This window comes from Orbicella faveolata, unplaced genomic scaffold, assembly GCF_042242905.1.
Source record: "Orbicella faveolata isolate gen_17 unplaced genomic scaffold, um_ofav_v1 contig_46, whole genome shotgun sequence".
NCBI classification, from domain to species: domain Eukaryota; kingdom Metazoa; phylum Cnidaria; class Anthozoa; order Scleractinia; family Merulinidae; genus Orbicella; species Orbicella faveolata.
This window is the reverse complement of record NW_028301576.1, coordinates 13,271,049-13,286,561: the sequence shown is the minus strand read 5'-3', so window position 1 is coordinate 13,286,561 and position 15,513 is coordinate 13,271,049. Positions and strand designations below refer to the sequence as shown.

At 39.3% G+C, this 15,513-nt stretch overlaps 2 protein-coding genes across 4 annotated transcripts; both read right to left on the bottom strand.

The window, feature by feature from the left end:
• Positions 1-670: 670 nt before the first annotated feature.
• Positions 671-3,845, bottom strand: LOC110041312 (uncharacterized). Its single transcript, XM_020746592.2, has one exon. It carries the CDS (start codon positions 2,671-2,673, stop codon positions 1,612-1,614), a length of 1,062 nt encoding a protein of 353 aa, XP_020602251.2. The 5' UTR covers positions 2,674-3,845; the 3' UTR covers positions 671-1,611.
• Positions 3,846-3,933: 88 nt separating this feature from the next.
• LOC110041293 (DDB1- and CUL4-associated factor 7) lies at positions 3,934-15,179 on the bottom strand. 3 transcript variants are annotated; one of them, XM_089277516.1, is made up of 10 exons: positions 14,911-15,179; positions 14,733-14,834; positions 12,157-12,255; positions 11,598-11,711; positions 11,152-11,226; positions 10,878-10,969; positions 8,940-9,057; positions 8,667-8,784; positions 7,597-7,788; positions 3,934-6,419 (listed from the first exon to the last, which is right to left on the bottom strand). In XM_089277516.1, exons 1-9 carry the CDS (start codon positions 15,067-15,069, stop codon positions 7,616-7,618), a joined length of 1,050 nt encoding a protein of 349 aa, XP_089133642.1. In that variant the 5' UTR covers positions 15,070-15,179; the 3' UTR covers positions 3,934-6,419; positions 7,597-7,615. The 3 variants fall into 3 exon arrangements, with proteins under 3 accessions (XP_089133642.1, XP_089133643.1, XP_089133641.1); XM_089277517.1 differs by having other exon boundaries at positions 7,622-7,788; XM_089277515.1 differs by having other exon boundaries at positions 3,934-7,788.
• Between the last annotated feature and the right edge of the window lie 334 nt (positions 15,180-15,513).

The following is a 15,513-nucleotide window of genomic DNA, read 5'->3' as shown; positions in this document are numbered from 1 at the left end:
CACTGTAAGCTAAAGGCTATCGACCATTTCGAAGATGATCGAAACACGTCCGAGGTTTCCCCAAGACAGCCGAAGATAACTAGACGCGTGCGCGTTTTGAACACTTTCGAAGATCACCAAAATTCTTCCAAAAAGTTCCGAAGCCATCCGAAGATTACTGGAGGTCACCCGAAGATTGCACTCAAAATCGTGTACATATTTTTATTGCGTATATCATATGACTGAGAAAATTACTTCGCTTTGACTGGCTGAGAACAGGCCAATTTGTGGTGAAGTTTTCATTTGCACTGCAATGCAAATTAATGCGGCTACATTCGTAATTTCTAAAGTCATGTTATAAATGAGAAGTTAGATTGAGTTAAATTATTTTAAATTGTATTTGCCTAAAGGGTTGCAGAATGAGAGAATTTTGAGATGCCTTTTACTAATTGCACTTGCATTCATACAATACCTCATAAGAGGATGCTCTCATCCTCCCAAGCTCTCCCAGTTGGAAAAAAACCACAATAAATCGGCCTGTTCTCCGCCAATCAAAGCGAAGTAATTTTCTCAGTGTTTTATGTGAGCGAATAATCAACGAGGCGAAGCGAATTGACTTCCGCTCATAGAAAACGAAGGCGAGTAGCGTAATTGTTTTAGTTGACACTTAAAGGGATTACAACACAATACCTACAATTTTGTGTACTTTAAAGGTTTAAAACCAAGATTAATTTTCTTTTTCAAGAGCAGTGATCGTGAGATCGTCGTTTATCCGCGATTATATAATAAGTTAAATAATTCTCACGTTTTGATTGGTTCTTACTTATGATTTATTGGAGGACAGACGTGTACATCATCAACATGTTTTGGTTTCTTTATCTTACAAAACAAATAGATTTCATGTTGCCGTGTGTCTGTTCAGTAATAGATCACAGAAGACGTCAAAATGTTGTAAGAACATCAGTGACACACTCGGTTATCGCCTCGTGTGCCACTTTTTTGTTCCTACTACATTGATCTATTACTGCACAGACGCACAGTAACATGGAATCTATTTATTAAAGAGAAAACGATGAGAGAGCCAATCAGATTCTAAAAATGCATGGACAGTAGTTTCTATTTCAAAATAATCAATAATTAACGGAAACGTGAACCAACACTTCTAAATTCCAATGCGACCTGGAAACAGTGGGTGAGTGGCCTCTCCCTAGGATGTGCCACTGGAAATTCCTATTCATTAATCAATAATTTATTTATTTTGTTTCACTTAGACAGATTTCGCCAATAATCATTTCTTGTGTACTGTAACCTGAAAACTTTAAACCTCTGTTGCTTGTTATTTATAGAGGTAATCTATGCTTACTTGCCTTATACCTACTTGCGTTATGACTACTAACTTTGTCTCTTTGCGTTATGGCTTTTGTGTTATGCCTACTTGCGTTATGCGTCTTTGCCTTTTGCCTTTTCGCGTTATGCCTTTTTTCGTTATGCCTATTCGCGCTATGCCTTTCTGCGTTATGACTCTTAGCGTTATGCCTATCTGCGTTATGACTGTTCGCAGAATTAGCTTGATGCCATTTCGCTTGGATCGAAGTCCGAGAATTGAATTTTGTCGTGGATATGCCTCCATAGTTACTGGGCTACTCTGATAAGATTCAACAAGGGACAACAAAAGATGACCAGGAGAACCAAAACCCAGAATATGGCACCGATGACGTAAACTCGATCAATGGCGTCTTTCAGCAATCCACCAGTTACACCCGGCCTCACGAAGTAACGGTACCTCAGCACTGTCATGGCGGGGGTCAGTATGACGATGGAGTACAGAAAGCCAGCAAACACCGCTGTACATGCTCTGAAATAGAACGCTTCACAAGCGTCAACTCGACTCCACCTGTAAAAGCTCGAGATGCCTTTCCAAAGGGACGTGAGACCGATAGCAGCGAAATTCAGCCACACAGCGGTTGTGCTTCGACTTAACCTACTTGCAAGCTGTTCCTGTTCCTTGCAAAGACCGGACACTTTACAATACCAACACACCAAGCCCTCCTGGCCTTGTTGCAAAGAGAAGAGTTCTACAGAGATCGCAGACAGTGGAATGTCCTGCAGGATACTGGCAGCGATAAGAAAGTACACCTTCATTTTGATCAGAGCCTCTTGGGTGTTCGCGTTAAATCGTCGACTTCTGAGTGAAAGCTGAAGCGTGTATAACCAAGCCAGTAGATGTAAGGTAAAGATGCACGATGAAAGGGCGAGAAAGAAACAGTAAACGTATATCACAGACGAGAAATGATCCACCTGTTTGGTAATCTCCTCTTTGGACCACTGCACCCTCACGCACAAACTCGGAACGGAATTGTTTATGGCCGAAACATTGGGGTAGTTTTCATACTCTTCCACTCTGCTAAGAATTCCGAGTGACTCGTTTAAGACCCAACTGTTACTAAATAAGTCAAATCCTTGAAGCAGTAAAAAAATTATGAATTCGGCCAGTAACCCTTTGTTTACTCCAGCAAATCTTGAACTATTTACAGCTACTGGTTCAGGACCTCTGCGTCTTCGCTTTTTGCCTTTCCCTTTTCCAGTTTTCTCATTTCTGAATTTGCGCTGTTGTCTTTCTTGCAGTATCTCAGTTGCTACAGCTTCGGCGTAATCTCCAGTTGTTTGGCCCGCAAATCGAACTGTTTTAGACATTTCTTGATATAGTTTTATGCAAACGATCTCAATACGTATACAAGACGCTCCTCTGTACGAGGGCAAACACTATATGGGGGTTAGACACTATTTATAGCCGTTCCTTTGTGATTCGTTTTGTTTGCGTCTTCTTCAAAAATCTCCTACAGCTAAAGCATTACTAGATATCCTTAGCACCAGAGCTTTCGTCATACAAAACTATCAAGCTAGCTGATGAAGCTTCAATTGCCTTTCGCCGCCATTTCTTTTAGAAGAACTTCTGAAAACCTTCAAATTTTCTCCCCCCTTAGCTCTCGCGCTTGATATAAGCTTCTCCTTTAACTACTTCTGCTGGGCGTTTTAAACACACCCCGAACCGTGATCATTCAGCTTAATTAGCCAACAACTTCCAAAGAAAGACGATTTCCACAGAGCAGACGACTTCCAGAGAGCGATTTCCATCAGCAAATCGTCACAAAAGAATAAAATTCAAGTAACATTTTCTTTAAACTTGTCCAGTAAGCCAAATGAAAATACTTTCTTTGCGAATTGACATTAATGTTCTTACGCTCTTGTAGGATTGTTTACAAAAACAGATCTATCACTATTATTTATTTATACAAAGCAACTATCAAGCGCAACTTTCTTCTACCATCTTTGGCTTGTTGCGGGTGGTACATTCGTTGTCACTTTGCGCAAGGAATTTCATTGGCTAGACCTGCTCGGAATTAAAATGAACAATTGTTGTGATGTGAGGCAGTGTGCCAGTGTATTCACGGGCACGCCTGTATGAATGAAGCGGGAAAAACGTGGCTCTAGAGATTCACGAATTGACTACGATTCTCACTAAGGGACGGACGATTATTTTTTGAGGAGGGAGGGGGAGGTGGAGGGGGTGTTGGGCAATTTTCTGGGGCATGACAATTTTTTCTCACCCTACGGTTGTGCGTATCTTTTTGGGTGGGCAATAGCTTGTGCAATTTTTATTATTTTTTTTAAATATCAAAAATAGGACCTGAATAGTAGAAATCACTTGCTCAATTTTTTTCTCAAGCCTCCCCTTGCCCGATTTTGTTTTCAGCAGTTTTTGCTATGCGGGAATTTCTCTCTTTTTCGGAAATTGCCCAACCCCCGACCCCCTCAAAAAATAATGGTCCGCCGGCGAAGAGGGAGAGTCAGCTCTGCGGACGTAAAGTGGTCTCGGTTGAGGAACTGGGGTGGAAGTCCAGTAATGCTGACATTGCACAAGTAAACACACTGAGGAGACTCCGCTGATGAATCTTAGCTTTAAGTAACTTTATTTTTACTTGTTCTTGCTATCTACAGTGGTCACAATAAAGACAGGGCTAGCGATTATTAACACAAATTATTATACAACTTAACTCGTCCAAGGCCGTCTCCCTCAACGAATGAGGACGTTAATAGGCCATTTTCGAGTTGCCTTGTGCCTTTGTTTCAAAACGAGCAAACCTTTTTTATGAAGTTTGATTTGCATGAAAATGAACCTGTAGGCGGAACTCGTTTCCATATGAATGCTTCCGCACGAAGACTCGTTTTGGCACAGTGGCCCAAGCCAACTCGGAAATGGCCTATTATACGGGAATAACGAAACTCAATCATTCCACAGGCGTGTGAGGACGAGTCTATTACAACTTACCAGCTAAATAACTCAACAATGTACAAGATGTTACAAGAGCGGCTAGTAAATGATAAAGCTTACAATATGTAAGGAAGGCAGATGTGACTTGAAATCCGCGTTTTCTAACGTTTATTTACAATAAATCTCTACATACATTTTGTGGACGAAGCTAAAGCTTACAGACAGGAAATTGGAAGCATCAAACCGTATTCAAAGCGAATAGATTTGGGCCACAAAAGAGCCAATATTGCTGAGGATCATGTTGCAAAAATTGCAGAGCTCGATATTTTTGGCCGCAGATAATCAAGACTTTCTACAAAGGATAAAGTCACTAACATAATGCAACTCGCAAGACATGCTACAGTATACTTTCCTCTACAATAAACTACTCTGCCAGACTGAACGCATGATTTCCTTAACATGACAAAGTTGAAATTTCTGCCTTACTAACAATACGAGCAACGTCTCAAAGTCTTAAAGGAGCTACGTAACGGTTCGCGCATCTTGAAAAGTTAAGCCTAAATTTTTCAAGTTCGTCGTTTGTAATCCGCGTTAATCTTCTCCATCCTTAACCATCCCTGTACCGTTATGGTTTATAATTATCTCTTGGGTGCTTTTCTGTCTTAGTAAACTACTATTTTCAGGTTTCCTTCAACATAAACGTGGCCAAAACGACTCGAAATACTGTCACAAAGCTCCTTTAAGCCCGGGCTTAACAGGAACGAGTCGCGGAGAGACGAATGATAGAGATGCTCAAGAAACTTTCTTCAATTCTTATAAAACTAATAATTAAAACGTTTAAACAGGAGCCCAGTTCACTACAAGGTGCTCTTCAGTGGGATCCTGCATAAATAATTTGTAGTCCAACCGAGAGAACACTCCGGTCTTGAGCAACTGTTAAAAAGGAGATTTTCGACCCAAACGTGAGCAAGAGTGCTAAACTCGTCTTGTTTGGCCCAGGTTTAAAAGATACCAAGATCTGAAAGTTTCGTAATATGTGCACGAAGAAAGAAAAATAGTCCCGGCTTGCGGCGATGAACCCTGCGTCTACGTAGGGGAACAAATGAGATGGGTTTGTACACCACCTTGGATTGGCTGTTAGTAAGTTTAAAGACAAACTTCACTGCAATTATTCCTTCGCCGTTATTTGCACAATAAATAAACGAGTGGGTTCAACGGAACCCGTTTAAAGAGGAATACCATAGATCTCTTATCATGGAACCAACCTAGTTGCTTGATTGGCTCCTACACATTACAAGTGTTAAATAATGGAATCTTGGCTAAAAATCAGTTTTGTACCAAATCACACGTCGGTGTTCGTGTCGGTGTTTCATTTTTTCAGCGATTTGAAGTCGATAATTCTTCGCTTTTTCTGAGTGCTGGGCGTTTCGCTTCTGCTGTTTTAGTACTTCAAATTTCCCGCTTACCTGCGCGGGTTAATTTCCCGCGCGCCGCCATGTTCATTTTTCCAAAGCTCGATGAGATATTATGACGTCACTACAGGGTTGGACGTTTTAAAATACAGCATTGCGTAAACAGCAGTATTGTGCCTTGTGCATCTAATCATTTATAATTCATATTTCGGATGAGCGTGTCCAGTTCAAACGAAAAAGTACACTCATTAATGAAACCTTGGACCACGCATTACCATAAAATAAACATGGCGACGCCCAGGTGATTTAAACTGAAAACCAAACGCTTCGTATTCGAACCACTTACAGAGATATCAACGTAAAACCCCGGGAGCAGTTACAGATAACCATTAGGTGACTGCTTTTGAGCCAAGATTCACTTTAACTGTGGATTGAGTTTAACACTTGGTGCCCGAGCACGGTGCCAGAGTGTGATTCTCGCAAAGCACTGATGTGAACACACCTTTTTTCCAAGTGCTCACACCAGTATCCGGGCGTAGTGCCCGTGGCCGGGTACAAGATCCCGTCCTCGTAATCGGGCCCTAAATGGTACTTGGGTCTTTCGAGTAATCAGTGTCTGAACGCAGGACTATTTTGTGCCGGAGCCCGGGCACCAGTGCTCGGGGACCAGGTGTGAACACAGCCTAAGCCGTCCTATGTTAAGAATTCACCTTGTGCTTGGAGTAGAGATTATGGCGCGGCAAACGGAATCACAGCTGACAAAACAAAAGGAATAAAGGACCAGGATCAATAATTCAAAATTAATGCGCGGGGGAAATGTTTGATTAGCGATTAAGCGTCGCAAACTAATATATGCTGCTCATCTGCTCAACGTCTTATACAGTGCTCAGGTCTTGAAGCACCAAGAATGAGAACAGATGAAGACATACCCCCACTCTCCAGCAGAAGTTGGTCTCAGGATATTAAAGCCGCCGTAAGAATCTTACGCTAACCTACGAACGTATGTAATGCCTGAGACAATTCCAACGTTCTACGTGCATGCAACTTTGCCACCAGTCTGACATTCTTTAACCTACAGTGTACATCTACATTTGCTCATTTCTTTGGGATGATCTGGACCAGAATCAATGATCCAAGATCACTCAGATCACAGTACATCAGAGTGCTCTTGGCGAGGATCCAATCATTTCTTTGATTCGAGAGACCTTGAATCCACTGACCTTTATCGGAATCATCGCAAAAAAAAAAACCCGCACCCATAGACCCAAAAAATAAGAAATCTGCTAAATCCAATAAACGAGGACACGTTCAGCTGTACAAACAAGTCATTCATTGCACAGTGAATAAAAGTTATGAATCATGTCTCGACCAATATGCCGCCGAAGCTCAACATAAAAGGACCAGTTTAGGATAGAGAGTGCTAGCGCGTTTCTTGTCATTTACATGTACATGTACGTGTATGTCATTTGCGAGTATTGACAACTAACGCAAAGAGAAGTAAAATCAGCAATACACGAAAAAAATTTCTCTAGCATAAAAAAAACGTTGCAAAATAATATACATGTAGCGCAACTATATACAAATGGCAATGAACAAATGACCTACAAGACAACATACTGTAGTGCAAAAGTTGTCCAAACGAAATAAATAAGAATAAAAAAGGCGTCATGAAATTATACCGAGGAAAATGCGAACTTATAAACCTCTCAGTCCCTAAGATTCAGATGACATATGCAGGTACAGTGCATATGTACTAGTGTCCTCATTCAAAACATAAGATCTTGTCCCTAAAATGGGCCGAAACGGGACAAAATGAAACAATCTACCCTGGCACCCTTCCGATCATGTTCCTGAATAAACAAAAGCTAGCCACGCAAAATAATTTAGCTTCCTAAAACTTGTTTAAGTACATGTTAAATATATAACGTTTACTTTCATATAAGATTCATTGCTATACTCTTAATATCTCCAGACTGGTGTTGTAGCAGATGCCGATCCAGTCCGGCTGAGTGCTGGCCCACTGGATTTGATTGATTTCTCCATCTGCTGTGTAGGCTAGAATGGGATCTTCTATGGCGCGTGGCATTTGCTGTATGTCCCAGATCAATGCTTGGTGATCGTCACCTATCAGAGAAGGTAGAGTCAATAAATCACCTAGTAAACAAATCCTTTTAGCCTGCTGGCTCACGCAGCTGGAAATTACAGGCTTCAACTGGCTGGGACGCTAGACTATCCCTTGTTAGTAGCCAATCAGCTGTGTTCTATTGGAAATCCATAAATATGATTGGTTTTCTTATCGTGTTCTATTCACTGTAGACAACGATCGTGCGCGTTGCTTTTAAAACTGAACATTGTTCTTAATTTTAGTCTTAAAAATACACAAAATCTGTAGGTTTTGTGCTATAACCCTTAAGTGACCCCTAAACAATTAGATTACTTGCCCTCATTTTCGGCTGCATATACTTGGCTACCTCTCGTTGATTATTCGCTCATAGAAAACACGGACTTGTAGTCTCTTTGTTAATTAGCTTGACGAAAATTATCACTTTCATCAATTCTACCTACAGTACATGTAGTTCCCTGACTAACTGGTAAATAGGGCCTCAATAGGGTCTGGACGGAAACACTGGGAAGTTTTGAGTCATCTCAGCTGGACTAGCCATTGAGAAAGAGAAGGATTTAATTTCAAGTTAACAAAGTTTGCTCCACTTCTAGCGATGACTCGTCAATGCACGCACTTACACGTACACTGTAAACTGTACATGTAATCAAATGCTGGTCAATAATAGTGTTTAAAAATAGATGAGTAACCAGCATAAGACATTTGGAAAACTAGAAAAACGATCTCTGGTTAAAAATTTGTTTAAAACGAGCTTTCGACTACCAGTCTGTAGTCTTTAATGAGTAAAGACTACAGACTGGTTGTCGAGAGCTCGTTTTACACAAATTTTTAACCAGAGATCGTTTTTCTTTTTTTCCAAATAATAGTGTTGTTGACTTACCGGAGGTACAGATATGACAGGATGAATGTGGAGCCCAAGCAATTCCATTCACACATGCTCGGTGATTGTTTAACCTTGCTACAGGTGTGCATGGTACTCTAACATCTAAAATTATCACCTGGGTAGATATACAGTAAATAACAAGGTGACTCTAAAATTATCACCTGGGTAGATATAAATAACAAGGTGACACTAAATATTGTTGTGAAATTCTGTTTGTTAGGGAAAATGTAATAGTAATATAATAATAATAGCATGAGCAAAAAGACAAACCTCGAGTGCATCCAAAGAGAATGTTGCTAAATAGTTAGGATCTTGTTTGTTCCATGATAATCTCAACAAGGGACTGTGCTGTGGATCTTCATAGATTATTGTTGAGTGTTCCAAATGCCTGTGACACGAGGAGAAACCCAAAAGATACAATTTCAATTTAATAAGAGATTGTGAGATTAATTCGGCACAAACAGACAAAAAAAAAAAATTAACTTAATAAAGATGGTGAATTTTAAGCTCGGTAATGAAATGTGAAGGTGAATTAATCAACAGGACACGAGCGTGGGACAAAGAAAAATTCTGAATCCCCGACAGGAATCGAACCCATGACCTCCCGAACACCCGGCGGGCGCTCTATTCACTGAGCTACGAGAACTCATGGAGAGCAAGGTCGTTTAACTGAGTTCATATATGACAGGTGTCCTGCATACTGCTAGGATCAATGCTATCGAATTCATCGTGAGTAGTGATAAGTTAATAAAGATGGTGAATTTTTAAGTTTGGTGATGAAATGTGAAGGTGAATTAATATTTTTAAGCTCGGTAATGAAATGTGAAGGTGAATTAATCAACATAACACGAGCATGGGACAAAGAAAAGTGTTGATCCTAGCAGTATGCAGGACACCAGTCATATATGAACTCAGTTAAATGACCTTGCTCTCCATGAGTTCTCGTAGCTCAGTGGATAGAGGGCCCGCCTGGTGTTCAGGAGCTCATGGGTTCGATTCCTTTTGGGGACTCAGAATTTTTCTTTGTCCCACGCTCGTGTCATGTTGATTAATTCACCTTCACAAAAATTTAACTGTAACCGTATAATAAGTTAAATGTAAGTTGATGGTGACATCATTCATTTCATTAACAAATCGGCTAGCATTTATGGCTCTTTTGGCATTTAGGGCCAAGGGATTACAACACAACATGCATGGACAAACAATTTCGGTCAGCATTTAATAACACCAAAATTTGGAAGACGAGGAAAATGAAAAGGGAAACTGAAAGAAAAACATAAAAAATAGGCAGTACAAGGAACAATGGAAACACAGAACTAGCACAAGCTGTTGATGTAATGATCGCACGAACAAAAAGAATTTACATTTTGATGATCAAAGTAAACAAGCTGTTTTTCTTTTTTTCGTTGCAGTGTTTTCTAAAAGAAATAGAAATTGTGTTCTCCACGTTTCAATTGAGTTATACATGTAGAAACACTTGTGAAAGTTTGAGAGAACTCGAAAAAGCTGTAGAAACAATCACCTACAGCTCGTGTTCCCACAGCATTTCTTGTTCCCCCAAACTTCCACTCGTGTTTCTATAACTTGATAGAAACACAGGAAATGCTTTCTATTTCTTAATTCCTTGCATGCTTTGCATGTTATTATTTTTTAACAGTCTTGCATACATGTACATGTAAATGTAAAAATTTACAATGTACATATAAGACACCCCTGGGTTACGGTTATTTACCAATCATTCTTGCAGCAGACATAAACAGGGCTTACCATTCATGTACTGCATATGTCTATTAATGATTTCTGAGGATTACATACATGTGCGCGTTACTCATCAGACAATAAGTTTCACTAACATAGGTGTTATACCATATTTTCTCGATTAAACGCCGGGTCTTGAATAAATGCCAGTCCCCCCACATAGATTCATAAATAAGACCCTCAAGGAATTTATATTCCAGTTACAGTAAGCTTTAGGTATAATTAGAAGATATTTTTAAACTCTACAAATGATGAATAAAAACTCTAATAAACTCCAGGCTTGAATAAACTATAAAAGTCAATAAACACCTGATCTTTGAGTCAAGTTTAAAATAAATGCCTAGGGCTTTTAATCAAGAAACTACAGTATGTACCGCACATGACTTGAAAGGTGAATTTACATGGCAGTTCAAATTAATGTACTTTATTGAGAACAAGTATTCATTTTACCGCAGATCAAACATCCTGACAGAACCATCAGCTCCCACTGAGGCAAACATGTCTCGTCCTCCACCAGCACGGCTAAATGCAATATCATACACCTAATGCAAATGTAAACAACACTGTCAATATCTAAATTGAACTAATTACATGAAATTAACACAAACCCTTTGTCTGGACTGCACCATGGATATCAATCACTGGTAAGCCATGAATAAATCATAAGTACATGTTCCATGTCACACCTTGCTGAACTGAACTCTCAATGTTGGTTCATACGCACCTCTTTATCGTGAGCAATGAGTTGTGTCTTGACATGTCCTGATACCATGTTCACCCTTCCAAGAACTTGACCAGTCTGTTATTCATAATAAAATACACTCTGTTAATACATGTATTGGATGCAGGGTAGCAGAATGAACCTTTTTGACGATGTTGCACAATATTAACAATTCAACAAATCTCTCAGGGCTACAGTTGTGCAAAGCTGTAAGAGCTGTCATACATGTACAAAGGAAAGAATTAAGACATGTGTCATCTTGTATGTCTGTAAATGGAATGGAATTGTTGAAAGTTAGAGAAAACCTGCAACCCTGCAGAATGAAATGAAGAAAATGCCACATACAGTAAAAATTTAGTTTTATTATGATTATTTATTAGGAAAGAACAAGTAGATAAAAATAAGTTAAACCGTATGACCAAAGCCATGTTGTATCTAAATACAAGTACCTCCAATCCCCATATCGTGCATGTCGTATCAATGCTTGATGTTCCCAACAGATTTGGATCCACTTCGTTCCAATCAAAAGACGTCAGTGGAGCACAAAAATCAGAATTCTTATTCTGTGAAAACAAAGAATCCATTACTCCTTCACACTTGTTCACTTTTTTTGAATCACAATCCATTACTTTTTCCAGAGTGCAGCAAAAATTACATAACATCTCTGTAAATGTTGTTGCAGGCTACCGACTGTAATTATGCACAACTGTACACATGTAGTAGTGTTACATGTACCTGTAAGTATTGATAGTCTCAATCATCAATTGTTTAAATTCTACACTATGTTCACTTGGCTTGCCAACACCACATTAAAATACATGGAAAAAGACTTAAACTGGAGCTGCAAGAATTACATTTTTCTTAAGTAATTTTTCTCTAATAGTGAACAGATACATGGACACTGTTCATGTCCTCCTAATTGGCTGTACTTGCTTGCAGCTCATTACACTTAAACATATTTAAGTAACATCACTGATTATTCAGCCAAAACACATTCAAAAGCCTTACATTATTGAGCAGACATTCCAGACGCACATCAGAGTCACTGACTCTCCACACCCGCAGGTAATCTCCCGATGTTGCTACCAAGTCAGGATACCCGCCTTTCTGTTAGAGATGTTGATACAAAACATTTTCAATGGTGTACACGTTATGCACATCTAGGAATACATGTAAATACTGGTCAACGACTTGACTTCAATACTATCATTTGTACATACATGTACATGTATGTTTACACACTGCACCAAGACTAATTACAATGTACATATACCTCTGTAACATGTTTTGTAAGGGAAGCATCCACATTGTACAGTGTTGATCACAGAGAAAAAAAGTTCAAAATCCAAGGTGAAATAATGGCTGGTAAACCTACATGTACATGTTCCCTTCAAATGATCGACAAGCAAGTGAAGTTTTTTTGGGGAAAAATTTGAAAAAATACAATAATAGAAGTACTGTGAGCAATCAAATTGCTGTTCTAATTTTGAATTCTTTCTGAGCTAGTGATGATGACTGTTCAAAGGACTAGTACATGATTCCTAGTCTGCTGAAAGGCTTTATTACTTTCTTTCCTGTGTATGTAAGCAATAATGGAAGAGGGGGTGAGGGTGGTAAGATACCCAGGGTAGTCTATCGATAAAACTGATAATCAATAATATTTGATAACAATCGATAAAACCACATCTAAGTCAATGATATTGAAAATCGATAAAAAGTGACAATAAAAGGATTCTCTGTGAGTAATCGAGAATTATCGATTTTTCACTTAGCATTAACGATTTTATTGGCGATAAATATTGAATTTATTGGTTCTAGAATTTGTCGAAACGAAAACGTCAGAAGATATAAACAAGCTGGCAAAAACCGCTATTAACACCTTCCTTAAACAGTTATCAATAAAATCTGCTGCACTTTTCTTAAGTCTCACAAAAAAAATGATAGTTCAATAATGAGAAAAAGTTAAATGTACAGAGGACGGTAGATATTATGATATTTACTGTCATCCCATTCATGCAGTGGAATCCTGATGTTTCGAACCTCCAAGGGAAGCAAATATCGGTTTGAAAAATTGACTAGTTCAAGGTAAAAACTTGGTCTTGAAACATGTATAACTTGTATAACAATGCTACATGTATAACTTGAAGAGGAATGTTGCAGGTGAGAGGCACAAAATTAAACGGCATACAAACTGTAGTTATCCTAAAAACATAACGTGGCATCTCATAAATTTACTTTCCTCCTGAGAATGAACTCCTGGACTTGAATGTGTAGAACTGTGATTCTGAAATTTACTTATTGATCTTAATTTTATTGTAGTGTACATCTACGAAATCGATAAAACCGATAACTTCGAATCTTTGCCAGCATGTGAGTATGCATGTAGAGTTTTATTGATTGATCAATAACACTGAAATTTAATTTATCGATTGATATCGATATATTGAGTGGTTTTCCGATAGCGATTTTTATTGATAGATTACCCCGGGTAAAATACATGTACATTTATAACACATGTACAGCTGTAGAGGCATGTAACTTGCGTGTAATTTCAATTCTAATTCTTGTCAATTGAATCTGTATGATGCCCATTTACAACAGCACAGTAATGACTCCAAAAAAAATGACAACTCAGGCAGACAACAAAGTCAAATAGGAGTTCTGCCGTCCCAAGCTGTTTTTAACAGCTGAAAATGTACATGTAACACGCAACCTTCTAGTGTCCAATAGAGGAGTTTAGACTCTACGGGGCATTATCAGTAAATCAGGACAAATTTCCAAAGCAGCAAAGCCGTTAAACAAATGTTTACCTTTATATTTCCCTTCTGACCGAATGATTTGATGAAGTGCAGCTGCTCAAGCCACAAAAATAGCATCTCCATTACTCTGATAAGTACAGTAGGCTAATGCCTAGCTCAGTTGACTCAAAAATGCTAGTAAATGTAGAAAAGGGGTTTCTCTAGTTACAATAAACGTTTCTTCCCGAAAATGAAATTCAGAACGGAAATACAATCTTGCCCTGATTACCCATAATTCCCCTTAAAGTGTGAACTCCTCTATTAAGATTAAAAGCTCCATTTTGTTGGCTGTGGAATTGTTCGTTGGATAAGAAATCACAACTCCTATTTTGCAAGCATTTACCTACCTGGAAACTTCAATTTTTTTTACCAAGCAACATGCACAGTATATAAGCTAACATGTAGTATGTGGGCTGAGGTAAGCTCATAAGCTTAGAGATACAATGTAATATGTACACTGTAGGTATAATTACCTCGCTCAGAGACATTGGCAGAGTTTATTCTAGAGACGAATCACCCATCTGGGATGAACTTGGGCAAAGAACGGTAGTTCATCTGAGAATTCGTTCGTGTAAACACTAAACACCCGCAAAGAGACGGATCATCCGTCCAGATGAATCGTCCACAGTAAGACGGAGCGGAAGGGACTCGCCGAAAGGATGATCCGTTTTTAGTATAAATTCGGCCATTGTGAAACGGCGCAAACCGAACATTGTGGACTGTAGTCGCACCGCGCACTAAAGGAATTCACAAAATTGAATGTAGACTATAAACCGACCAACTTACACTATCTGGTATCCAAATAATTTTCGTGGTGGGGTACGGATGGTCGAACGTCGCTCTCACCACAAATTCAGCAGTTTCCTCGTCGAGATAAATAATCTGAACCTGAAGAAGAAGTACAATGTTACAGTTTGTAATCAGTTCAGAGGAAGCTATCGATCGGAAGTCTAAATGTAAGCACCTTATTGTTGTACTCTTCCACGAAGCTTCCCAGCGCCAACCGAAATCGCTTGTCCGGTCGAACACTCCAATTCATGCCATAGATTGTCCACGGTGCGTCATATTTGTAGATTTCTTTCCTCTTTCCTGACACACCTGTTGCGCTAGCAATCATGGCCATGTTGAAGGCCAAAATTCAAGCCGAACTACAACAATCTGGCAGGAATAAACAAAGGCATAAGCTCAAATTGATCAGATACAAATGGCGACACAGCCGACCTCGCTTTTGTGCTCGCCCTAGTCCAGCTGGTACGGAATTGGCAAAATCGTCGAGGGGAAGACCCTGGGGATGAGCTTGGAAAATAATGGGCCGAATGACCGAGGAAAAAAGGTGCTTATTGCCATGTTACTTCGTCTGCGTATGTTGCTGTGTTGTGTTGTGTTATTGTTTTTACAGTATCACCGATATCTACCATTTATATTTATGATCGGGTCGCTCCAGGTTTGTGAAACAACGTGACTGATGCAGCAGATGTATTGTGATTGGGCGATTTGTATGAGGCGTCATTTGACCGCAAGTACCAGAATCCCCTTTCACTTTTGCTTTTTCTAATGCTAAGTAAAG

Bases quoted from the DNA above. Each gene is read 5' to 3' on its own strand.
- LOC110041312 (XM_020746592.2), bottom strand. From the start codon at position 2,673: ATGTCTAAAACAGTTCGATTTGCGGGCCAAACAACTGGAGATTACGCC.
- LOC110041293 (XM_089277515.1), bottom strand. From the start codon at position 15,069: ATGGCCATGATTGCTAGCGCAACAGGTGTGTCAGGAAAGAGGAAAGAA. The intron at 12,256-14,732 runs GTAAGTTGGTCG...CATCTCTAACAG, and splicing joins TTATTTGGATACCAGATAGT to AAAGGCGGGTATCCTGACTT. The intron at 11,712-12,156 runs GTAAGGCTTTTG...TTGTTTTCACAG, and splicing joins TGGAATGTCTGCTCAATAAT to AATAAGAATTCTGATTTTTG.